This window comes from Pagrus major, chromosome 18 (assembly GCF_040436345.1).
Source record: "Pagrus major chromosome 18, Pma_NU_1.0".
NCBI lineage: Eukaryota > Metazoa > Chordata > Actinopteri > Spariformes > Sparidae > Pagrus > Pagrus major.
Genome location: NC_133232.1, coordinates 5473237 through 5501148, shown reverse-complemented (window position 1 = coordinate 5501148; position 27912 = coordinate 5473237). Strand labels below are relative to the sequence as shown.

General features: G+C 41.1%; 1 protein-coding gene across 1 annotated transcript in view; it reads right to left on the bottom strand.

The window, feature by feature from the left end:
• The window catches only part of mgat4b (alpha-1,3-mannosyl-glycoprotein 4-beta-N-acetylglucosaminyltransferase B), a 106781-nt gene that overhangs the window by 35596 nt on the left and 43273 nt on the right, over positions 1-27912 (bottom strand). The window contains exons 2-6 of the mRNA XM_073487181.1: positions 19035-19214; positions 18791-18934; positions 16173-16306; positions 10618-10664; positions 9026-9139 (exon numbers count right to left, since the gene is read on the bottom strand). Coding sequence (XP_073343282.1) covers positions 9026-9139; positions 10618-10664; positions 16173-16306; positions 18791-18934; positions 19035-19214 — 619 coding nt within the window. The remainder of the gene's footprint in view (positions 1-9025; positions 9140-10617; positions 10665-16172; positions 16307-18790; positions 18935-19034; positions 19215-27912) is intronic.

Below are 27912 nucleotides of genomic sequence, written 5' to 3'. Positions count from 1 at the left end.
TTAAAGTTGAGTTTTTTTTCAAACACAGTAAAACAACAGACATGTCACAGACCTCTCTCTGTCTGTGGGTTTATTAACAGTTCATCACTTCGTTGTGACTCAGTGCTACAGGTTGTCTCTCCGTCCCTCCTCCTCAGCTCCCCAGGCCCTGTTATTGCCTCCATCTGTGTACCAGATTTATCTGGATTTTACATCCTTTCCACATCACCTGACTGCTCAACCCATTTAACACCTGTTTCCATTTTTTCATCTGCTCTGCAGTTGCATGGCCGTCCCCGCCCACCTCCTCACCTACATGCTGATTTAATATCAGCACTGACAGCTGTGGAGGGTTTTGTTAATATTTTGTTTACGTTCTGTCAACTTGTGATAACAACATGATATTTTCTGTTTGATTTGATTTTAATGTTAATTTCGATTTGATATTGATTGGTTTTGATAAAATGTTGTTGCTGTTTGTGAACTTGTCAATGTGTAAATAATTATGAAAACATTATCAAGACATAATTCAGGTATTCTTTTGATGTCAGTATATGAAATTAAAACCACATTAAACACAATAAATACTCAACGATCTGACCGACTTGATCTTAGACACAGAAATCAGTTTGTAGGTCAGTTGGTGTTGACAGACGATAACCTGCAGCTCTTCTTCTCTCATTTACATCATTTAACTGCCTCACTGAACAAATTTACATCCAGAGCAGGAACAACATCAGCTCCAACACCGTCAGAGGAAACGACCGCAGAGGAGACGCTGATAAATCCATCAGATCAACTATCAGCTGGATCTAAACAGCTCGTCTCCATCCAGTTGGTCCAGTCGCTCCCAGAAAACAGCACCAAGCAATCAGCCATGAATCGAATCAGTGTGTGTACAGACGAGGTTCAGTAAACACACATACACACGCACACACATACATGTCAATATTGCTAACAGGGCACTAAATGTCTCCCCTATCTAAGAGGGGACCTGTGTTTCTGGTCATTTTGAAAAAACAAAAATAGAATAAAAAAGCTTCTTTTAAGCTCTTTTACCATAATATTACTTCAAATGTGATCTTTAATTTTTTAAAAAGAAATTGCCAAGAGGGGACTTCCATCCTTTAGCAACATCTACACACACACACACACACACACACACACACACAGACACACAGAGTTCGATATTTACGGAGGCTGCAGGAAACTCTTGGGTGTTTGTGAGCTCAACATCAGCAGCGTGTTTTATTTTTATTATTTTATTATTAGATTTTATACTTCAGTTCCACTGAGTACAAAATAAAAGTATTTGTAACAAAATATACTAATAAACTATATTATTTGATTCTAATTATTGATTTATTCATCACTTTAATGTTGCAGCTGCTAAACATGGAGCTCATTTTAATGACGTCATATACAGCCGGGTCGTTTGTGAATTTCTCCGAATCAATAAAGTTTTATATTAATCTATAATAATACATCATCATTTATTTGATCCGACTAAAGCTGTCATATAAATGAAGTGGAGTACAAAGTATATTTGCCTCTGAAATGTGGAGAAGTAAATATAAAGAAGCATAAAATGTAAAAAAGTACAGTACTTGAGTAAATGTGCAAGTTTAGTTACTTCAGCATGAACAGAACAATTACAACATTCAGAGAAAAGTTATTTTTACTACATGAAGCTGAAAATACTGCTGATACTTTTACTTGAATAAAATTTAAAATGCAGAACTTTCACTCATATTTTAAGATTGTTGATCAGTTATTTTGGTGAAGTAAACAATCTGATTACTTCCTTGAAAACATGAATAAGTAATAAAGTTGTAATTTATTTGAGCTCAGAGACTGAAACATGTCTTTTTGTGTTTATGAACAGTGTTTCTATTTCAGCTGGAAACCATCGAGTATTTGTAATAAATGTTATAGAAAAATACTTTTTATCTTCTACAATTATCAGTCATTAAATTAAGATTACAGGAAGACGAGCGAGACGAAGCAGAACTGATGATATTTAACATCTTTTAAAATGTTTCCTGGATAACATTTCTCCCTGAATAACAAAAAAACAAAAACAAATGACTCTGACTGATTAAATAAAAACTTATTGGAAGAGGATTTCTCATACAACACTAGAAAGCATCCTAGTGAAACGTTTAATTAACTGTGACCTTCACAGCTTTGATTATGACTTCAGTGTGAATGTGAAGTGAAAAGCAGAGTGTGATGGGGGAGTTTAGCGAGCGGCAGCCTCTCTGCTGTTTATAGACTTCATGGTCTGATGTGTCTGATGTGACTGAAGCTCCTCCGGCTCAGAGTCTGACCCTAAAAACAGACCAACATCACATCACAAATATCTTTGTGTAACTTTATGTAGCATGTGATGAACACATGGCGTCTGACTCCTTCAGTCTGCAGACCTTCACCTCCACCTCCACCCTTCTGTCCTCTATTTGTCTTTATTGTACCATAAATACACCCCCACCCCCCACCAGCCTGGCTCATCTCCTCACACAGCGGTTTATCCACAGTTTAAAGTGTTTTCTTACTACGGGGAGTCAATAGCCTTTTTATATCCCCGCTGAGGTTAAAAACAATCCTGGAGAGAAAAAGGAGCTTTTTATAGGCGAACAGTAAAGCTCTCAACAAGCGGCCTCGCCTTACACGCTCTCTGTCTCAGCCCTCAGACATCGACCACATTTAACACGCCAGTGAAAGTCAGCTGATTCTCCACCCGAACTCCAACACAACAAGACCCAGTGTCTTCAGATTAAACGCCACTTATCTGTGCTGAGCGTGAACACAGAGACTCTTCAGCTCAGCCTGTGACTCTGTGCTATCAATAACTTTAAGTGTCAGCCTTCAGTCTTTGAAATTTGAGTTCGAGTCACCACAGTTCATGTTTAAGTCAGCATGAGGACATTCAGCTGCACTGGCAGGATTAGATGTTGGAAGTTTGAGTTTCTGATCATTTGTGCGCATCATATCCAGACACAGCGACAAAACATGATATTTTTCATGAAACGTCGGGACATTTTCCAGTCGTGTTTGTGGAGACAGAACCAAAACACGATGTTTTCCTAAACCTAACCAAGAGGTTTCTGTGTCTAAATCTAACAAGAGATGGCTACCAAGCCAGAAACCACTGTATGAGACTGGGTTTCAACATTTGTAAGAAGAAACCACTGGATATTCTTTACAAGACATCCAGACATCTCCAGCCGTGTTAGGGGCAACACAAACAGATATTTTAGTGAGATGTTGGTGTGTTTGTGGTGCTGAAACTGAGTCTTTCAATGAGAAGTTGTGTTGATGAAGGTTCTCAGTCATCTAAGTCATGGTAAATCTAAGTGCTCTATCGTAGGCAACTGGACTTGTTTCAGTTTCTTGAGACGTCGTGACATTTACCGGCTGTGTTTTTGGAGACAGAACCAGGTATTTTAAGACAAAACACGATGTTTTCCTAAACCTGACCGAGTGTTTTTATGTCTAAACCTAAGCACAGATGGCTGCCAAGCCAGAGACCACTGTTCAAGGCAGTGTTTCAACATTTGTAAGTGTGAAACCACTGGATATTTTAACAAGATTTTAGGAAAGACTTTCAGTGGTGTTTGTGGTGACAAAACAAGATATTTTTGACAACATCGGAACATTTTGCAGTGCAGCCGTGTTTACGGTGTCGGGACATTTCCAGACACATTTGTGGTGCCAAAACCAGGTGTGTTTAACAAAATGCTCAGACATTCTCCAGCCAAGTTCATGGCAACAAAACTTTGGACTTTTTTGACAAGAAATCAGGACATTTTCCAGCCGTGTTTGACGTGAAGAAAACTGATATTTTTAACGAGATGTCAGGATATTTTTTTCACCATGTTTGTGGCGACAAAACCAGGTGTTTTCAATAAGACGTCTGGATAATTTTCCTACCATTTTGGTGGCACAAAAACAGAAATGTAGGGAAATTTCCATCCAGGTTTGTGCCAACAAAAACTGATGTTGTTGCCAAGACATCGGGACGTTTCCACAAGAATTTGCAGCAATGAAACAGGATGTTTTTGCCGCGAAGTTGGGACGTACAGTACAAACTGGTACATTTTTGAAGCGACATTTTCCATACGTCTTTGCAGCAACCAAACTGGTCATAATTGACAAGATGTCAGGATATCTGTGGTGACAGAAGTTTCAACTTGTCAGAGGTTTTCAGAAATATACATGTCTGACATCTTTACACTGAAATACTGACACTGAACTGAACAAGCTGCTTTAACATGCGAGGTCACGACTCTCAGCTCGTTTTACTGTCGTTACTTTAATGTCTCTCCTCAGACAGCGAGACGCTTCAGTATGCATACAAACTGTTAAAAAGGACGAATCCCTGCTGATATCTGTCTGTCTCCTGGTCCCTGAGCATCTGTTTAAGGACGAGACACGTTTGACATATTTCAGCTCCAATCATCAACACTTGACATTTCTGGAAGTGATGTTGGATTGATTTCCTTCTCCCTTCTTTCCGTCACTTTTCTGTTTATTTCTATAAAACTCAGTTTGATGAAAAGAAGTTCTTGTGAACTCTTTTTGAGCCAAAGGTTTAGCTTCACAACGAAGCAGAAGATTTCTGTTTACAAAAAGTTGAAACGTGATGAAGAGAAATCTGTTTGTTCATCCTCAAAATCCTCAGCGTCTGTCGTCCCTCCTCTTCCCCTCCTCCTCTGAGATCAGACGGTCTCTCTACCTGTTCAGTCCTCCTTCATACATTATGAAGCACTGAGTCCTGACACAGACGTCTTTAAACCTGCTCTCATCCTCCAGACTGTCTGCAGCAAGACTCAGAGAAAAGTTTGAAACTGGTTTTTACTGTTTCTCCAGAGGATGAAAATAACTCAGCCGTAACCAGACAGACAGAGTGAGAGAGGAAGAGGAGGAAGAGGAGGAGGAGGAGGAGGAGGTGGTGTCTGTGCAGAGAAGACTTTAGATTTAAAGACGTACATGCTTTAATGCAGCTCATGCATCTTTTTAAACTTTCTCAAAAGGGAGAATTCCTCTAACGAAGCCTGGAGCAGTGAGACAAACTTCACATTGAAGGTTTCGTTGTTTCAGTTGATATTTTAGCCTAATTTCTCGCCCTCATCACTGACGCTCGCTGTGAATAAACACCACATTTGATGCAACATAAGGGAGGATATCAAATCATAAAAATGGCTTCTAGATAAAGGAGGGTTTTTGTTTGCAGTTTTAAACCAATTAGCCAGTTATAAAGAAGAGCTTGGAGTTGTTTGTGTATCCATTAAAAAAAGATAAAAATCAGTGAGAAAAAAAAAAAAAGTTTAATTCCAAAATGTGTGAATCAGGCTGTTTAAATCTGTAATAAAAGAAGAAACCTTAACTGCCTCACAGATGCTAACATCACATAGCTAACAAAGCTTCATGTCTGGTGGTCAGGTACGATCCCTCACCTGAGCTTAAGGTGTGTTTACATCCAACAGTAAGTGATTGGATATATACAGACACAAACAGTGTTTCACTGAAGTGAAGTGAAACAATAACAGAGGAATGAAAATCTCAACTGACAGCTGTGTTTCCATCACCAGACTCCCTTAACAAATGTCTCATTTAGTGATAGTTAGTTTGTTGGAGACACTTTATAAACTTTGTGAAACGCTGTCTCTAACAAATTCTTCATTATTTGTTCCTTCTGGCAAATTCAGCCAGGGGCGGTCCTGGCTAGATTTACGCCCTGGGCGAACCATCCCTTGACACACACACACACACACACACACACACACACACACACACACACACACACACACACACCCCAAAAAACAGCAAAACTATATATTATTTGTATTATTTTATTATATATAATCTTAAATACAAAAAGGTAACAAGAACAGAGAAAAAAACAGGATAAATAAATGAAATACAGTTTATAAACACCAATGTAAATTGCACAAATCCTTCATCACAGGATCTAACACACACACACACACACACATACACACACACCTGAGGAGTCCTGCAAGGAACATGTGGCTGAGGAGGTAGATGGCTCCAGGACCATCCCTGAAGAGGCCTGTGTGGCTGCAGAGGTAGATGGCTCCTCATCAGACTCCAGGACCATGTCTGTGGCTGCTGTGGAAGTATCTGACTCCTCATTTTGGCCAGTGGGTGCTCCAGCTCCAAAATATTTCATAAGTGCCCCTGAATTTACAATTAAGATACAATATGTAAGTTAGATCACACTTAGATCACACATGCATCAGTTACCCAATTAAAATGACCATAATGCACATTTTATTAACATTTGTTAACATCCTATTAACTAAGCATAACACACTACAAATTATTCAAAAAGCTTTATCACATGTAGCTTACAAAATGCCATGTCAATGTATATTAGAAGTTATTTAAGTTAGCATATAGCGTATAGCATTAAACATTCCACAGTCAGGACGTCTGTGTGAATTTGCACTTGTTGTGTTGCAAACACAAACTAGCCTAGGTTGCCTATGGGTGAAATTAGTTGCATGACATGATGCCTCAATTCTAATAGTTGCTAGTTCAGCAAAATTAAAAACCTTCTGTGGCTAAGTAGCAACATATTAGCAAGAGGCTAATAAATAGCCTATAGGCTACTGTCACTCACGTCACTCATAGAAATCTGCATACCTTTATCTTTTGCCCGTTTCTTCTCTTCTTCTTTTCTTCTTTTTCTGAACTGGGCACCTGATGGCTTCTTTGCTCTTTTACTTTGATCCATGATGAAGATGAAGACTCGACATCATTACCTTTTGCCAACACCGTCTGTTCGCCCGTCAAACAACCGGAGTCACGTGATGTAAACAAATTCACGTAGATGCATGCACAGATTTTTTTTTTTTTTTTTTACATTTTTCACATAACCCAATTAATTACATGTAGGTATATGGGTCTATATTAATTTTAGGAATGAAATACAATTTATTTGGAAGCAGTTTGTGTTGTGTGGCCTGGGATCATCAGTCTATCCCTCTCCCCCTCCCCCTCGCCTCTTCTGACACACACAACCTGTGTGACTCTCAGCAGCAAGTTGATGTGACAATGAGGCGCCCCAGCGCCCACTCCACTAACTTGACATGGAAATGAGCGGTAGTCTAGAAAACTGGCGAGTTTTGTTTTGTCTTCACATAGATTGCGCCCTGGGCGGTCGCCCACATTGCCCATAGCAAAAACCGGCCCTGAATTCAGCAAATGTTCTACATGAACTTCTTTCTGTCTTTGTGTAAAAACACGGTGTTTTTTTTCCCACTGATGGACGGGTTTATTTGAATGTAGAGCAGGAAGTGACATCTGATCCAAGGTGGTCACTCAGGCTCTTCTTCTACTCTACTTTCTCCTGACATTTTGTTCACTAGCAAGTTGCTGAAAAGGGAAAATAAAGCTTGTTAGCAAGATCGCTACAGAAAGTCCACATGTTTTATTTAAAAGAGGTTTTCGCAACATTGACGTTTGTCTCGGTGCAACACAGCTGATAATCTACTCCACCTTCCTCAGTCTGGACGGTCTGGCTCTTCGTTCTCTCCTTTCAATTTCAAAACTGTTCAGACGGCTTGTCATTGGTCAGCAGCGCTAATTCACAAGTCAGAGTTCAACAATATTGAACTCTACATGGATTTATTTTGTGGATCCTCTGATCGCAGTTTATTCTAAATCCTGATGTGTCCAGACCTTCATCCTTCCTCCCCTCAGTCCTCCATCTTGTTTCCTTCCTTTCTCCATTCGTCTCTTCTTTCCTTCACTCCTCCTACTTCCTTCAATCCTTCCTTCCCTCTGAATTCACCTCCGCCCCCTCTCTCCTGTGTTACCACGGTAACAAGACCAAAAAGGGGTGGAGTAACAGTTTATTAAGTAAAATGATGTCACCTCGAGCTGCACACTGACTCCTAACGAAAGTGTGTGTGTGTTTCCCTTTAGGATGCCAAGGAGGACCAATTTAAGTGTGTGTGTGTGTGTGTGTGTGTGTGTGTGTGTGTGTGTGTGTGTGTGTGTGTGTGTGTGTGTGTGTGTGTCTAGTTAGCTCGCTCAGTGTGGTTCAGAGCCTCATGAATTAGCCATGACAGGCTGACAGAAGCCTGGGGAGCTGTTAAACACACACACACACACGCACAAATGCACACACACACACACACACACACACTCAAAATTACACAACTTTCACTGATTACTGGAGCTGATAAATCAAACACATGCACAGGTGACTGTGCGTGTGTGTGTGTTTTAATTAATATAAACTGCAGTTTTTTAAAGTCGAGACTCAATGAAGTGAAACTAACCTGACCTTGAGTGAAACACCTTGTTTTCAGTTTAAACTGAACTCTTATTATTATTGTTATTTGGTTTGTTTTTAGTCATTTTGAGATTTGTTAATTAAATTTGCAGCAAACAGCTGATTCTGAATTATCACCTCGTCAAACTCTAATTACCTCTGCAAATTTATGTTTTCACCCAGGTCCATGTTTGTTGGTTGATTGGTCAGTTGGTTGGTTGGTTGGTTGGTTGGTCAGTTGGCTGTTTTATTGTTTTATTGGTTGGATGGTTTGTCAGCAAAAGTCTGGGTTCAGAATAGACCCCTCTAACTTCTGGTGTGGATCCAGATAACGGGATAAAATCAGTTGTGCAGGAGGCTGGTGTTTATGAGTGAGAACAGTTCTATACAGATCCTGATAAAAAGATTTAAACACGTTTTATTTGATGTTGGATTAGGCTTGATTGAAATAAAGGGGACTGTTGGACCTTGGTGGAGGTATGCACTCTACTGGGTGCCATCGTACTTTACAAATAGAATATTTGTAATCTAATCTAATCTGATCATCTGTTGCACTGATGACGAGTTTCCTCAAACAACAAACAACAAACAACACGGACGGACTCCAAAAAAACATAATAAACTTCCTGTTTACTGACCTGTTGTTATTCAAATAGACTTTTATAGTGAAAGAGAAGTTTCCTGTACTGAAGCCACACACACAGACACACACACATACACACACACACACACACTGACCTGACTCTCTCCTTTGGGTCTCCGAAGGACTCTCGGAGTCGAGAGAAGTCAGGGTAGAAGTGGACGGACGGAGAGACGACCTCCAACAGACCCGACTGGATCTCTGCTGGAAAACTGACAGACAGACAAACATGTTAGTTTACTTCACACTTCACTGGTTGTTTATTGTTTGTTATATACATTATAACATATAACACACTGTCTTCACCTGTTATATCAATAAAGCTGACTGAAGCTGAGACAGACAGACAGCGACAGAGTACATTTACTTGACAGTCAGCAGACATCAGTTAGGATGTGTGGCTTTGCCTTTGAGTATAACCGAGTACATTTACTCAAGTACTGTCTTCAGTATAATTTTGATCTACTTGTACTTTACTCGAGTATTTCCATTTTCTGCTACTTTGTACTTCCACTCCACTACATTCTGGATTTATTAGATAACTTTAGTTACTAGTTACTTTACAGATTACATGCTGCATCAGAGCCAAAGTTGCATATTTCACAAATTAATTGATTTTTTATCATCAATCATTTTAAGAAAAACACCACAAAAACACAGTTACTTTTACTGGTACTCTTGATACTTAAGTACATTTAATATCAGATACTTTAAGACTTTTACTTGAACTCTATTTATATGGGTGACTTTCAAAGTAGTACAAAGTACAATTTGGAGGTAGTTTACTTGAGTATTTCCATAATATCCTACTTTTCTACTCCACAACAACTGGGAAGTATTGTATTTTTTACTGCACTACATTTATCTGCCACTTTTAGTTACTTCACAGATTAATATTTTACATAAAACACATCTTTACAGATTAAAAGTCTGAACTAACGTTGTGTGTTCCATGAATCATGTGACGGCCCCTCAGATTCATCTGGTGACCCTCTGGAGGGGCCCGACCCGGAGGTTGGGAACACCTGGACTAAACTAGCTAACTGTAGTAGGTAGTTCAAACTGTCTCCACCTGGAGCTGCTCCAACAGTACAACAGTAATAGAGTATTTTTGTAGTGGTACTTTTACTTCTTCCACCACTCAGATTGAAAGAACGATATCAAGTGAGGAGGTAGGAGGAAGGATGCAAACGTAAGAGGAAGGAAAGGAAAGGAGGATGTAGAGAAGGAGAGATGTAGTTGGGAGGTGGAGGTGTGAATGAAATGATAATGAAGCGTAGAAAAGAAGGAGGTGTGGGAGGAAAGAAAAGACTGACGGAGATGAAGGATGAAGGAAAGAAAAAGATGGGGTGGAGGAAAAAAATCACACTTGATCTTTGAGTGTAAAAACGTTTTTACAGAAAGGTTCCTGCTGCTGACACAGTGTGTGTGTGTGTGTGTGTGTGTGTGAGAGAGAGATAAATTAATCATGCACTAACATGCTGCACTTTGACTACATGCCGTGAACAATGGCACACACACACACACAGCTGTTCACACGGCGGCGATCAAAGGCTGACGCATACGAGCTGAGATCAAACACAACACACACACACACGCACACACACACACACACAGAGAGAGAGTGTGAAGATTCCCCTCTAGCATCTGTTGCCATAGAGACGGCATCCCATCATGCAGGTGGACTTACAGGCGCTTCAGGTTGTCTGCTACACTGCTGGCGTACTGCTGGTCAGCCTGAAAACACACACACAGTTAGAGTGTCAGGTGTTACTGTGACATCATCAGAAGTCCTGACCCTGCCCCCACAGGAAACAGGAAGTTATTTCAGTGTAGTGGACACACTCGGTACTGCAGGTCATGTGACACACAGGCCCTAAACTGACGGTTATAAGAACTTTCTGATGTTTCAATGTGATGATCATTTTCTTTATAACACAAAACACTACGAGTTTGCTGATGTCTTGGTTGCTAACTAGCGAGCTAGCTTACACTGTTTTCACTGATTTGTGCGACATTTGATGAATTTCAATACAACGTATCTCAGATCAGATCACTTATACTAGTCAGAGAAATACATTCAAATAAAAGAAAAATTTAAGTAGAAAAAATATTTATAAATTAATGATATATTTAAATACAAATTAGAAAAAATATACACACATATCCAAAAGACCAACTCTTCAACCTGCAAAAAGCAAATGATTTATATCATGATACAAAAACTCTAATAATAATAATAATAAAAATGCTTTATTTTTGGGTAGGGACAGTGCACATTGATGAACATCGATATTAAATATCTATGTAAACATGTCGGATTATAGCAAAGCTGCTAATTTGCATTTGTAGTCCCTAAGAAATAAATGGAAAAGATACAAATAGAAGAGACGACAAATAAATAGATAAAATACAAGTATAAGAGACAATACACACAACACAATATATTACATAGTCAGAAGGATACCAGACCCAGACAGGATATAACAATAAAAAGTAGTGTACAAGTAGTCACAAGTCCAGTTAGTGGTCGCTGATTTGAGCCATTGTTTTAGTTTTCCTTTAAAAGAAGAATATGTGGGGCATTCCCTTATGGTGGAGGGAGGACTATTCCAAATCCCCCCCCCCCCCCCCCCCCCCCCCCCCCCACAACAGACAACACGTTCCTTCCATATGTAGTGCGTTTGTGGGGAATCTCACAGTAGAAACACACAGGTCAAATATAGAAAGTCCATTTTCAGCCTAAATCAATGCAGAGTTAAAAAATGTGCCTGAATTCTCTTTTTCATTGGATTTGATTCTCTGCACCATAAAAAGTCGTGTGCGTGTTGCCTTTGACTCGCCCCGTCTCTACAGTCTTCAAGTGAGCGACCTACTAACCCAACCTAACAAGCTAGCAGCTCTTACAACGCGTACCGATTAACGTTGTATCTACAGGAAACATCGACATCATTCTCCGAGCTAACAACCTACACACTGAAGACTACTTACCCTTACTTGGTTGCTAATGGTATGAAGCTAAGCTAGCAGCTGTTACCTTTTCTTTTGTGCAGAATTGGCACGACATGAATGAAAAAAACAAATTTTCCTTCCTGATTCTGACACCTGAACTTTGTGTATCAGTTGATCTGATCCAATGTGTTAAAGACAAATCTGCATTTATTAGTATTTTCTCCAGCTGCTAACCCTGTGTGGATGTAGGTGTACAGGACGCTGCTGGAGGTAGCAGAGTTCTGTGTCTAATAAATCAATTCTGTGGTGTTGGTGCATAGACTCGTGTACTCGCTGATACAGTTTCCAGTGTTTTAACTTCGATACTGGTAGCAAGTTCAGAACAACTCTAGATTTAGCTATTTTACTGCCAGAGCTTGCCAACCCATGAACAACAACAGTCCCTCCTGACACTATTTTGCACCCTTGATTTAAATAACCCCAAGGACAGCTGTGATTGGTTTAAAACAAGCCATTACAGCAGGATGAGGATTGGTGCAGCCAGACCTTTCTCCTGCGCTGTGGAGACACTTCACCTGCCTCCCTCCTGGATCAGATCGTCTTTATTTTTGGATTAAAGTAAATGAGAAGTTTAATCTCACTTTGTGCGTCAGTGAGTTTCTGTGTTCTGCACCAGAACCGTCACAAACACAACGGCTCTGCAGGAATCATGAAGTCAGAATGAGATCACTGAATATTTTTATGTTTCCTGCACCAAAACAAAACACACACACACACAAACACACACACACACGCTTATTCCCCCTCAAACACCAACAACAACTTGAGCAATCGATGACATCACAGCTCAGCCTCCTGCTCGGCCAATCGGGGCCCAGTTGGACTCTCTCTTGGGACCCAATCATCTGGCTCTGAAAGGTCGCTGAGAGGTCACACATGTTTCCATCAGCCGAGCAGAGCTGCGGCCCGTCGGGCCCTGCAGAGAGTGTGCGGTTTGTTTTGGCGTCCTGGAGGTGCCAGCTGGGTGGAGCTTACCACAGTTCCAGTGTTAATGAGGAGCAGACGGAGCGTAGAGCCGCTTCTCACTTCTCACCGTCAATATTTACTCAGAGTTCTTTTCTTTCTGAGCCTCTCCGGTTCTGACAGAGACATTTTTACGTTTGACCATTTTAACAGCTAGAAGAAGAAAAGAGAGGCCGTCGTGTGAGCCTGAAACAAGCTGCAGACACTGTTGTGGATCAGTGAAGTGGCTGGCGGGTGACGAGCTGACGGAGTTTCAGTTCAGTTTGAGTCCAATTAAGAGATTCAAGGAAGTTTCTATCAGCCGCACATGGGCTCCAACTGAACCCGACTGAGAGAGAGCTGTCGGGACCGAGGAGGCGACTCTGTCTGGATGTAGTGAAGCAAAACTCTGACATAACAAATCATAAATCTACTGTTGATACTGATGTTTATGATGGCATCATTAAATCCTGATAAATATGATCTCATGATGAAAAGAAACGTATTTGGACAGCGACTGGTGCTGAAATGAAAGTACAATACATTTTGAATGCTGGATTTTAACTCGCAACTTTCTACTTCTACTCAAACATACAAGCAGATTTTAACTGGTTCTGAAGCTCTCAATTTTATACCGAGGCCTCGATATGACCGACATCAGAAAATTAATTTCTATTGGTTTTATTTATAATTCTTAACGCTGCCAACAGGTCAGATTTGTCACAAGATAAGATGAGGCAATTAAAAGTGTGAAGACCAGAACGCTGAAAGCTTCACCTGACCTGAGACTCGAGATAATGACTGGATTTTACTTTCTGGCTGAACTGTCCCTTGAAGGATGAAGCTCTTTAAGTGCAGCGGACTTTGAGACAATCACTGCCCACTGCATCTTCCAACCGGACCGAACTTCACCACAAGTGATGCGATCGCTCCAGGAGGAGAGGCAACAGAGCCGTACAGGCTCAGCTTAACGAGCTTGGACAAGGATTTGAGAGGATTTAAAACTGATCCTGGATTCATCCTCCTGGTCAGAGAGCTCAACACCGCTGCAGCTGGAAAGAACTTACAAAGAGACAAAACACTAATTAAGAAAATGTCTTCATGTGCTGTCAGATTGGTGGAGATATTGCAGTCTGTTGGGCTCTCAGGGCCACCGTACCTTCCTCCCTCATGGTTTGGTTCGTTTGGTGAATGAACCAGAGTTAAAGTGTTTCTGTCTGTGTTTCTGTCACAGTCAGTTTCAGTGATTTTACACTTTCCATTTCCTCTTCTCCCTCAGCCTATTTTCTGTTTCCCTCCTTGTTTTCAGTTTGTTTTCATTTGTGTCTCCATTCGTCATTCTGATATCTTCTTCCTCCTGTTTTCATTTTCCTGCAGCCTGATGTTTAAACTCCCCTCAGGGTTTTTGTTTTATCTCACAGACGCAGTTTGCAATTTCCTGGCTGATGGATTCAGACTGAACCGAAGTTAAAACGGAGCTCGGCTCATCTTTTACTCTGATGTTCAGGTTCCAGAGATCCTGAAGAATAAACTCATCCCGCGGAGTCTCAGCAGGTTTTTGTTTTGCAGGAGCACTTAAAGGTTTTAAAGTGGAGAGATGTGTAACATGAATTTTACATGACTGAAGGATGTTGTACTGAAGGAGCAGGAGAACATGTGATGCGACTCAGCGGGGCAACACAACCCGACTGATCCCCCTGCAGACCTACAACACGCTGTTTATTTCACATGAACAGGTCTGAAATCAGCCGCTGCCTGAGTCCCAACATCTGCAGGATAATGTCTCCGTGCTGCTGGAAGATAACTGAAACTCTGATCAACTGAACTTATCAGTCTATTATCATCTCTACCACATTGTGTTTGAGCTGTGTAGCTCCAAAACTATAGGGGGCAGCATCACCTCTAACTGCTGCTCACTGCACTCTTTGGCTATAGCAACTAGCTGCCGTTAGCAAGAAGCTCAGTTAGCCGTGGAGCCGGTGGCCCTTCAGTTTGTTCAGATTGAGACCTCAGATCTCGGGGAGAGGTCACCACGGGCCATGAATAATTACTCTGTGAACTGAGGAGTTATTTGGACCTAACCAACACTGTTCTGGTGAGTTTGATTCAGCCCACTGACTTCAATGTCACAATTCTGAGTTTAAAGTCTGAATTCTGACTGTTTCCTCAGAAACCAGCCTCAGTCTGAATGAAGTGTCTGTTACGATGAGTTACCGAGGCGATTCAGCTCGTCTGAGTTCAGAAACTTGAGTTCAGGCGGTGGACGGTTGTATTTTTCTGTTTAGAAGGAAAATATGTGTCAAAATATTTCCTTTCTTCACATTTAGTGAGTTTATTTTGTTGACTTATTTGACTCGGTAGTGAACTGGCTGCTTTTACATCTCCCAGCTGAAACTATCAGACCATCACCTCTGAGTTACAGAGTGCTGTTAGGAGACAGGACGGGCCGGGGCTAGCTGGTTAGCATGCCAAGGTTTTAAACTAAACTTCTTATAAATGTATCAATATCCTGCAAATTGCCCCTTTAAACAGTCATAAGATACGTTTGGGTATCTATATTTTTCAAAAACTTTCAAAAACTTACACTAAATTCACAATTTCCTGTTCATTTGATAAAAAACTACAGTGAGCAGCTGCTTAAAACATGAAACTATATATTTGTACGGAGTTTTTAAAGATCTTCAGTAGGAACCAATGGGCTTGGAGCTGAGCCACGGACAGGAAGTCGGACAGTATTAAGAGACGGACCAACATGTTGTTTGTTTTGGAGATTTGATGACGATAAAAGTCACTAAGAAAGTTAAAAAATAACAAATCATCGATTGAATTGAAACTGCGGCACAGGCACAGCTCACAGTGTGACCTCCATCATTGTTACTGCAGACACACACACACACACACACACACGCCCATTCGTCCTGTTGTGATGTAACTGATAGCGTGCACACACACTTCTCACTAATGTAATTTCACAGCTTTAAATGTTTCAGTGAACACACACGTCATCCTCGTTTCACTTCCCTGCAGCTGTATGAGGTTAGCGTTAGCACTGAAGCTAACCATTATCCCTCTGTGTGTGTGTGTGTGTGTGTGTGTGTGTGTGTGTGTGTGTGTGTGTGTGTGTGCGTGTGTGTGTTGGGGCTCATTAGCTAAACCACTGACCTTCAGAAAGCATACGAGAAAGCATACGCATCAATAAGCACTCACGTTGACGGCCAATTATCCACACACACACACACACACACACTCACACACACACACACACACACACACACACACACACACACTGACCTCTGCGATGAGGACGACGATGACACAGTCCTCTTTCTCGGCGGCGCTGAGCTCTGACATCAGAGAGCTGAGGGTGTCGGTCAGGTAGGAGTGGACCTCCCTCTTCACACTGGGAACCCCCATCACTATGGAGACTGAGACAACACAGGAAACAGACTTCAGGTGGAGTTTTCCTTGAAGCAGACGGAGGTCAAAGGTCACAGCAGCCTGAGTGACACACTGAGCTGGTTTTTGTACGGTGACGTGACGTCAGAAACAGAAACACATCAGCGTCACGTTCACTTTATAACAGGAAACTTCTCTTCTTAGATAATAAACTTTTTATCTATAACAAGAAATATTTCATGTTATAATGTGAGAACGAACCATGAAAACATCTCGTCATAATGTGAAATATTTTGTTAAAACATAATAGATAATAACTTATATTTCCACGTTATAACAAGACAGTTTCATATATTATTATCATGTTACAACGTCAAACATTTCTTGATACAACAACATAAGTTATCATATTTATCATAAGCTTTAATGAATAAAATTTAAGATAATTAGTTTCTTGTTTCAGCAACAGGTTTGTAAGAAGATATTTTTTAATATATTTCTTATTAAAGTTCCTTATTATAGTGTGAAAAGTTTATTGTTATAACAAGAGAATATTCTTAGAGAATTTTTTTTATGTTGCAACCTGAAAAGTCTGTATTTTGTAATAACATTAAAACAGAGATATATTTCATCTTATAAAAAGAAGAAGAAAAGCTTCTTGTTATTTTCATAGTTTCACATTAAAACATGAAATGTTTCAGGTTATAACAAGATTAATTGTGTTTTATAGTTTGCATTTTGGGTAATAACATGAACAAGATTGTTATTATGTTGTTCTGATCGAGTTATCCTGATCTATTTGTCTGTTTCTGGCCTCCGTAGCTGCAATATTTAAGTTTTTTTAATTTTCTTCCAGTTTCCACTCACGTTAGTTTTTATGTGAAAATTGAAAATATGCATAAAAACCTCCTGCTGTAAATTTGAAGACTAACATTTCATTATGAATCAGTTCCTCTTCCCCTCCTGTGATGTAACGTCTTTACAAATCTGAAGGGGAAAAGATTTTAATTTTCTGAACAGTTCAGGGGGTCAGGGAATGTGAGATTCTCTCAGCAAGTTCAAACAACCAGCAGAAAGTGTAAAGTTCCTGAACATGTAAAGTTTTTCCAGCAGACACACAGAGCCAGGAGGTTGTTCAGGGAGCAGAGGAGGTTTTAAAGTTCACAGTAGTTCACAAAGACCTGCAGCTGTAGAATAATCCAGTAAATACATGAAGCTGGAGCCAGAGGGTCGACCAGGAGATCTGAGAATGTGAGGGACTCCCAGCAACTACACAGAGCCCGTGGTTAATCCTGAATAATGGGATTGGGCAGGTTTTCCAGCAAATAAACAGAGCCGGAGGATCTGGTGGGTAGCTGAGGTGCAGTGAGATCGTTGAGCATCACACTTTCCCTCAGGTTCCTCTTTACTGTTCATATATTTGATATCAAGCTAACAGCAATTAAACTCAGCGCTTCCTTCCTGTAAGAGGTTTCACAATAAAAGCCCTCCTTGGCATCGTCTCTCCAGGCGGTTTAATTTCATTTTATTTTGATGTGTTTATCAACAATCTATGATAAATCCTGATTTTATAAACCAAACCAGACTGAACCAGGACAATGAGTCTCTCTCTCTCTCTCTCTCTCTCTCTCTCTCTCACACACACACACACACACACACACACACACACACACACACACACACACACACACAGAGCCTCTGGCTGTATATCTGTAAATTAACAAGTCTGTTTTTCTTTAACCTGATTGTCTCTACTTGATGCTCCGGGAAAGAAACGCTTTGTGTTGAGTCTGTATTGTTTCAAAAACTTAAGATCGAAATCAGATTTGTCACACACACACACACACACACACACACACACACACACACACACACACACACACACCACCACCACACACACACACACACACAGATAAAAACACATACATTTCTTTCAGTGTTTCTTCTCGTGTTTTTTATCTCTCTGTCCTCCACCTGACTAACCTGTTTTACTCAAAGTGCATCATAAATATATTTGACTGTGTGCACGCGCGCGCGCGCGCGCACACACACACACACACACACACACACAGTAATATCTTAGATTTTCTGATGTGTTTGTTCTCTGGTTCTGTATTTATGCCCTCTGTGTACAGCACACTTGTCAGGAAACGGTTTACTAAGCAGAAAAAATGCTTTACAACTAAATTAGACCTGACACACACACACACACACACACACACACACACACACACACACACACACAGTGACCTTGGTCCAGCCTGGTTGCTTGTAGCTGTTTTATTCTCCCGGCTGTGTGGAGTGTATCAGGGGGGCCTCAGTGAGCTGTTTCCCCAGGGAAGGTGCACCGTGCCTGGGTTGATTATTCTGCAGGTCCCCCGGGCCGGAGTGGAGGTGTGTGTGATTTAATGACGTTTTCTTATTTTCTTTCAGCCTTTAATGCGCTGAATGAATAAGTTCATGTGAGTCGTTTTTGTGTTTGTTATCATGGAGACGGTAAGCTGGTGTTTCACCTCCGGTGCGTCCCTGCCCCACGTGCACGGCCGGCAGCAGGCTGTCCTCTCTGTTCAGCAGGTGAGGAAGATGATGGAAGATGGAGGGAAGCTGCAGGACGTTTTTACTGCTGCTCACATTCCACAGCTTCAGCCTCGTCTCCTCTGAAACCAGAACACAAGACCGGGCGGGACCAGGTTACTTTATATAAACCCAGATGATACCACACTGGACCGGGTCACATCAGATGAGACTCTCACTGACCGGAGAGGCTGCTCCAGGTGCGGTTGATGTCTCTCAGCGCCTGTTTCTCTGCGATGGCCCTCTTGATCTCCTCCAGGACCAGGTTGAGCTCTTTGGAGCGCCGCAGGTTCTCCTGCTCGGCCGAGTGGAGGCGCTCCCTCAACGCCAGGAACTCCCTCTGGTAGATGTCCACCACATCTCCTGTAGAGAGGAAGAGGAGGAGGAGGAGGAGAGAAAGAGAGTGAGAGGAAGAGGAGGAGAGGAAGAAGAGGAGGAGAGGAAGAGGAGGAGGAGGAGGAGAGAAAGAGAGTGAGAGGAAGAGGAGGAGAGGAAGAGAAGAAGAGGTGGAAGAGAGGAAGAGAAGAGGAAGAGGAGGAGAGGAAGAGGTGGAGAAGAAAAGGAGAAGAGGAGGAGGAGAGGAAGAGGAGGAGGAGAGGTTATTACAGGTTTTTTCAGCAGTGTGTAAAACACCAACATGTTGTTTCAATTGGAAAATGGCAAACGTTGGTGAACATGAGTCATTATGTGTTTTTATGTCCTGAAGCTGTTTTCATTTTATAAAAGTGAATATTAGAGATTTTCAGGAGACAGATGTTAATGCTGTTGTCCTCCTCAGGACTGTGTGGCAGCGTCATGAGATTACTCCTCAGACAGAGTACATGTAGGACTCAACCAGCTTGTCGTCATCAACAGGTGGAGAGAAAAAAGACATAATCTGAATAAAAACATGAAACTATAAAGCTAAATCCTTCATCTGCTGCAGCAAACATGGTCCATCATCCCTCCATCATCCTCTGAGTTAATGCTATGTGAAGGTAAATCTGCAGTAATCCCCGTCACGCTCACACGCAGCCGCTGCCATTCACTCACTTTAACATCAGGACGCTGCGTCAGGCTGCACGCCGCTGACAACAGATGACTACGTGAACAGATCAGTCTGAGATAGAAAAACAGGTTTTAACTGTTATTATGCTCCTATTTTGTTTTAGTTTATTTTGTAGTATCGTCAAATCTCAAAGTTTTCTGATCTTTTATATCATTTGTTGTAATTTGTTGTTTAAATTCAGCTCAACGTTTATTTGCAGAGAAATGTTCCCATCAGTACAACAGATTCAACACTTCCTCTGATCAACAAAAACTTTTCCTGCAGATGTTTCAGATTAAAAACCCTCCAGCGGCTCAAAGCACAAACTCTTTGACCTTCTCCTTCTTTTTTTATGTTGAACCATGTTGACTTTATAAATTACAAATTATAAATCATTTTTGTACAATAAAAAGCTTTTATCATGCAACCAATGTTTGAGTAATGCGGGCGTCTATTCGAGAATTTACAGTATTTGATGACTGTGAGCGCTATTTACACACAAACTGCAAATGGTGGCATGTTTTTCATGTTTTACAAATGATTCTCATTTTAAATACAGATAGAAAAAAGAAAAGTAAATTTAGACCTGATGGTGGCGCTAAAGGAAGAGTCATGAACCCTGTTTATACCTGGAGTTAATATGTATCTCAGGTGATCGAACACAAGTGGACGGCTCTGAAAACAAGCACCACCAAGATGCATTGTGACCCGATCACTCGAGGTGGTCTGGCACGACATATTTTTTATAGTGTAAACGTTAATGCATCCTGACATGGTCATCATCAGTGCAGGTTGCAGTGGTTGCTATGGCGACAAGATAAAACATCTGTCCTGGGCCAAGTCAGAGGACCTCCTACTCAACTGACGTCCTCCGTGAAACAACAAGAAAACATGTCACATTTTAATAATACAGTGAACAGTCACCGATATAGGCTACATCTTTGTCGCCTGTGAATAAAGTCACCAGACTCCCTTTGAAAAAAGCTCAATTTTGAGAAGATTGTTTCATGAGGAGAAACTGAACAAACTTTGTTAAACGACTACGACAAATTCTAAGTCATTGTCTCCTTCTTGTAAATTCAGCATTAAATGAAAACATGAAGTTGTTTGTCTCCTTGTAAAAAGTGTCAGTTTGTGGCAGCATGGCTGTACCAGCCTGTCTGCTTCTGTGTCTAAAGTGCTATAGTCTTACCTGCCAACATTTAGCAGCTGTTTGAACACACTGTTTACACTGATTTCACCATTTACACTCAATTTATGAAAGAAGAAACACTTAATTGACGCTGAACATGTCAAATTTTACAAATACACTAAACAGTAACCAATATAGGCTACTTCTTTGTCCCTGTGGAGAAAGTCCCCAGACTCCCTTAACAAATGTCTCAGTTTAGTGAGTTGTTGAGTTAGGAGACACTTTATAAACTTTGTGAAACGCTGTCTCTGACTAATTCTTCATTATTTGTTCCTTCTTGTAAATTCAGCAAATGTTCTACTGTGATGTTTATTTGCATGTAGAGCAGGAAGTGAGATCTGATCACAGGTGCTCAGTCAGATGTATGTAAATGTCAGGTGTGAACACACTGAATGAAGAGGATTCATCCTCTGAATATTTATGGTAATCTGACCGATATCTTGTGTTTTTCCTTGAATATACTGTTGGTGCGTTCTGTGTTTCTGTGTCTGAGCTGAACTTTAATAGATGGAAAGTAAAAACACTCTCATTTTGCTGTAATTATTCCCCTAAAGCCTCATTAATGGAGCACAATAGTCACATCTGTTTGGATGATAACTAAAGTGCACACACACACACACACACACACACACACACACACACACACACACACACACACACACACACACACACACACACACACACACACACACACTGCTGATGAGTTTTTAATGATGCTCCTGCCCAGTTATTTATCTGCTCTGATGAAATAATCTCCTTCCTGCAGCACTCAGTCTGTTAACAGTGAGTCTGTTTCTGCAGACTGAAGGAAACTCAACAGTCACACAAAGTGCTTTAAAATCCTCACAGACAACATGATGCAGAAATACAGTGACTTAGCCTAGCTTAGCATAAATACCGGAGGCAGGGGGAAACAGCTAGCCTGGCTCTGTCTGTGATATCAGCAGATAACCTGAGTTTGGGTTTAAGAGTCAGAGTCAGTGAGAAACAGTCGTCTCTACTGGATCAAAGAAAGAAGCTCTCACTGTCTGATTGAGAGGAACCTGTCAATACTTAGATCAATTAATCAATAAGGCGAGCAGCTGGAAACATCTGGACGACACATCACAGCATCTGCAACTGACCAGCTGTCCACAGGAGAAGAAACGAAAACACCAAACTGCTGAATGAAGACAGACGTGTGAACAACAGCTGGTTTAATCCCTCCAGAGACAGAGGATGACTGAATATGAGGCAGATTTTCGCGGCAGTGTGACGGATATTAAGTTAATGCGAGGATGTGAGTAGACGGGCGCCGCAGACTGGCACAAAGAGGCTTTTGTGTCAGTTCCTTATAAGTTTTGAGACAAGTCTTAACCGTTACAGCAAACGTCTGTGCAGTTCTTGAATCAACACCAGACTGAACAAACAGTCTGACAGTTAAAATTTGCAAGAATCTCAAGGTGAAAATCTGTGTTTGTATCAATCTGAATGCAGCCTAAGAAGGCTGACGTCTGTTCGTCCGTCTGTCCAGTAATTCTGGTCCAGATTGAGACATCTCAACAACTAGTGGACAGAAACAGTTTGGTGACCCCCTGACTTCTCATCAGGCGCCCAAAGGAGGAAACATTTTAACTTTTACACAGAAAAACTCAAAATTTCAGGCAGATTGTTGAAATTTCATAACATTGTGGGCACCCATCTCAGACTACTGCTATGAAAAGTGAGCCGGATTAGCTGTTAGCACTTCCTGTTTGTAGTTTAAATGTGGATGTACAGACAACCATCACTGGATCACTGTGATACTGAAGAAAACTTAAAAACATGATGATTCTTAGGCAAGTTCTGCAGTTACAAAAAGAGTCTTTTTCTACAATTTCTAAGTGGATTTTTGGACATTTCTTGATCAAACGCTCCACAAACCTCCACAACTGACTCACTGGGTGCCACCATGAGACAATAATTTCAACTTTCACCCAGAAAAATTTGAATTTAAGAGGCATATTGTTGTGATTTCCTGATTCAGTTCCTGCTCTTTAAACGATGAAGCCTCATGATTTTAAAGACTTTTCTGTTGCACAGGGTTTTCAAAGTCTAACCGTGTGTATGCCCACCTCAGACAAATGCACTACAAGTTATGCAGAATTAGCTGTTAGCAGCTGCTGTTTGTGGTGTACCCATGTATGTGCAACTATCACTGGATCACTTTGATACTGAAGAAAACTAAAAAACATGAAGATTCTCAGGGGAGTTCTGCAGTTATGAGTGACTTGTTTTCTCTGATTTCTGAATGGATTTATGGATGTTTCTCCTCATTGGACATCAGAGACAATGATGATCAAACACTAACAACCTGGTTTTGCTGGTCATGTTGTGGCTATAATGTGACAGTGCAGCCTGTAGGGGGCGCCTGCAGGACTCCAAACTGCATCACACTGACTTAAGATGTTTTTCTTTCAAGTTAAAACAGAAAAAAAGCAAACAGAATTGGATTTACGATGCTTTCACAACCAGGCCGACACAGTAAACAGTGTGTGAGAGTGAGAGAGTGTGTGCATGTGTGTGTGTGTGTGTGTGTGTTTGTGTGTGTGTCAGATAATAACATTGTGAAAACAGTCATTGTGTTTCGAGGCTCGGCTCTCTCCAGGATTACATCCTCATATATTCATGTTCGACCCAACAGCCACTGATGTCCTGTGTGTGTGTGTGTGTGTGTGTGTGCGTGCGTGCGTGTGTATGTGTGTGCGCGCGTGCATGTGTGTGTGTTCATTCTGCCTATTCCAATAATTAATCAAAGATAACAACATCAATGACGGGTAAGTTAAGCATTCGTTTGGTGTCAGAGTTCATCAGGCTGCTGCGAGGAGACACCAAACACACACACGTGAACACACTTACACACACACACACACACACATACACAGTACACACACACACACACACACACAGGCATATAGGCTACACACACACAGCGCAGCTCAGATCAATAGCTGAATGTCGACGGATAAACAGCACTAATACGCTGTAATCCTGCACTGTAATACCACAACACACACACACACACACACACACACACACACACACACAAACACACACACAAACACACACACAAACACACACGCACACATTTGTGACATACAAAGCAGAGTTGAGAGGGCGGTCAGGTTGAGTCATCATGTGGTGTGTGTGTGTGTGTTAGCCTGATAATATAATAGCCACCAATCACAGGGTGGAGACCACCCAGGTAATGAGATTACCCAGCCTGCTCTTTCTCTCTCTCTCTCTCTCACACACACACACACGCACACACACACAAGCACACACGCATACACACACACACACACACACACACACACACATTACTCCAGGATGAGTCACAGTTAATGGTCTTCTGGTTTTTCACTCGACAGGAAGCAGGAGGTCTGAATGAGTCCTGAATGATCTTTAAAACCTGTCACTGTCTGTAATGATTAGTATCATAGTGATTGATTCTGACGCAGACTGTTGAGACTAAAGATAAAGGTTAAATAAAGCCTCGTTCACACCTGCTGTCTCTCCCTGAAACGTTCACGATCATTTCCTGCATGACGTCATGTGTGAACAGCAGCACGGATCAATACTCAGAGAAATCTGTACCACCAGTTTACCTCCTCAACACTGAGTAACATTTCAGGGAAATGAATCCAAAGGTCAACGTTGAGTTTGTTGAACTGAAGTCAGGTTAGGTACTGTACATAATAGTGCTGTGTGATGCCGTTATGATGATGTCCACAGAGAAACATCCTGATGGATCGCTGTTTGGCGTGTCTGAATTTGAGGCAGTGTGTCCACTGTCCTCTAGTCGCCGCTGTGTCCAAGCCTCCATGAAGAGCGACAGGCTTTGAAGACACACCGGAAGCCAGTTTTCAGGTCCGGTGTGTGTCGGCAGCCATGTTGGTGTGACAGATGCTGACTGACGACCTGTTCAGTCGTTGTGTTGGATGTTCATGCCGTAGGTTTGAGCTGAAGCTTGTTTGTGCTGTGATTTCTGCGAGTCAGCGCGGTTTGAAAAAAGTTTGGAAACTTTAATTTGAGGACGTGTTGTGAGGAGGGAACAACAAACCTAAACCCATTGTTACAGTTAATCACTTTTATAGATTGATTTTTAAATGTATGAATTAATAAATCAGCTGCAGTTAAGCTCCGACATTAATTACATTTATTTTCCAGCCTCCGTATTATCATCTGTAGAGCCGACCACAGCAGCATACTAACACTGTGTGTGTGTGTGTGTGTGTGTGTGTGTGTAGGGTGTTTCTCACATGGCTGAGCTTCACGGACAGAACGGTCTGGCACTTTCTAACGAAGTCCCTAACGAGGTCTCTAACGAGGGGTCTCCCAACCCTCTGCCCCCCCACCACCACCACCTCTCCCCCCCACCCCCTCATCTCACCCCCGGCAGATGGTGTTTAATCAGAGACACACACACACACACACACACACACACAGAGGGAGAGATAAATGAAGGAACAAGTGCTGTTAGTCAGTCCAGCCTCTCTGCAGATTAGCACTTATCACAGCAGTGACGAGAATTATCAGCTCCACATATCAAACTCAACATCTTGTCTGGAAAAGTCTAAAAGATTCCAGAAAAACAGGAAAAGGTACAAACTCTAAATAACTCTGAGTAACCCTCTGACACTCAGATGGGAGTTCAAAAATGTCCAGCAGGATGTCGGAGCGGCAGCAGGGTCCACAGGACGACTGACAGGAAAACTGTTTGAGTTTCACCTGCTGAGTCAGAGTGAAGTGTGTCGGAGGACGAGGAGGGAAGGAAACCAAAGCTGCTGAGTCAGCTGACAGCGACGGGACGGTCACAGAGTTACAACAGCTCGTTATCAATGAGACTCAACAAGAGGACAGACGTCTGAAGTGTTACTGAAGCACTGACACAAAACACAAAGATGAAGGTGATATAATGACTGAAAATCAGACCAGTTAGACCAGAACCATGAAAAGATATTATTGGAGGAGAGCTAATAGATACTCGAGATCTTTCATTCCTTCTGTCAGGTCACTAAATTCAGAAAGTATCATTTTAGATCACATTTTTAAGACAGATGTATCAAATGTGTATTTATTTCACTTAAGCTCTTCATCCTGCTGTCCTTCTCTGTCCTCTGTTTGTCGCATTGCTTGTGTGAATGAACTGACCTATATCAATGAAGTTGTTGAATCTGAATCAGTAAATCATAAATCAATAAAGTGAATCTGAACATTGTATCTGCAGCAGTAGATAAAGTAAAAAGCGGCTGCTCGGGTGTTGTGGTGCTGTGGTTTGATTCAAGGTGATCAATCACTGACTCATTGTTAACTGGATTTTTTAAAGCTAAAAACAAACAAAGAAACAAAAAACTTCACTGGATCATTAAATGTTAATATTGTCTTTATTGTATTAGTCTTCTAATCACACTGAGGATATTTGTGGGTTACAAAAACAACCCTGTGAGTCTGTGGTGAGGATTTTTATCAGATGTTTTATAGAACAAATAATAAACAAATAAAGGAAATAACTGACAGACTAATTAATAACATAAATAAACTTTACTACATCCCTAATTATGAGTAGTTACTGGGATATTACAGAGTGGTTGTGAGGTTGTTGTAGTGGTCTTGCTGTGTTGCTGCTGTAGTTTTGGGGTTGTACTTATATTGTGTAGTTGTTACGGTGTTTGTGTTGGTTCATAGTGTTAATAACAGAGTTGAGGTAACGTGTCACAGTAATATATTTCTTTTAGTGATAACAGAGTAATATAACACATTACTTATAATATTACTACAGTTATGTCACATAACGCTGTTTAATTTACATGATGAATCACACCATGTGTTCATTGTTCTACAATTAAAAATATTTATTAAATCTCATAATCTATCAGACTGTGATCCTCTGTCTGCTCATCTCTGAGTCCAAGACCATCGTTTATTTAAACAGATCTACACTGTTTAATTGTTCTATAGAGGTTATTTGGGCATTTTGTTGAAAGTAACTAAAAAGTAGTGTAATAAGTAATATATTACTCTACACAGACAGTAATATTGAAATGTAATATATTACTGTAAAATGAAGGTAACTAGTAATATGTAATTCTAGTTATTACAGATGTTTTAAGTGTCTGTGGAGTGATTCTGGGTGTGTTCAGTACATATCTCCAGCTGTGTGAGTCGCTTGTGTTACACAGGAGTTACAGTTAGTTAAGGTGCAGCAGCTGGTTCTGTGTTTAACTCTGTGTCTCCACTGACTTCAAACCTGAATCCATCCGGTCTCCATCTGACTGACCCTCTAACAAACACACTCACATCTTCTGACAGCAGAAACATGAAGCTCACAGATGTTTGACTTCCTCCATTCAAACATCAACATTCAAGCTAACCTCTCCGTCCACACAGAATCTGTCTGATGATAATAAAACATTCATCCAGTCGTTTAATAATCCATCCAAACCACTTACATTTAGTCCAACTGAACTTTATTTAAAATACAGCTGAAGGAGCTAAATCCTCACAGTCTTGAGTCTGACGTCAAACTCACTTTCTGAACCTCCGCCGCTGCTTTTTGTGCCTCGTCAGTAAATTTCTTTGGGGAATAAACCTCCATAATTTGTCTGCTGTTGCAGGAGAAGAGGAGTGTGTGCTGAAAATGTCAATGTGTGTCTTATCCACTATTTATGTTTCTGTCGCTTCAGCTCCCGACCTGCTTTTCTTAAAAATCTCCGTCTTTTGGATGAACTGAAGAAAAACCAGACAAACAGCGAGAGAGAGAATAAACAGGTGACAATAAACAGCTGATTTCCATCTGGCTGTGTTAAAGGAAGTCAATTATC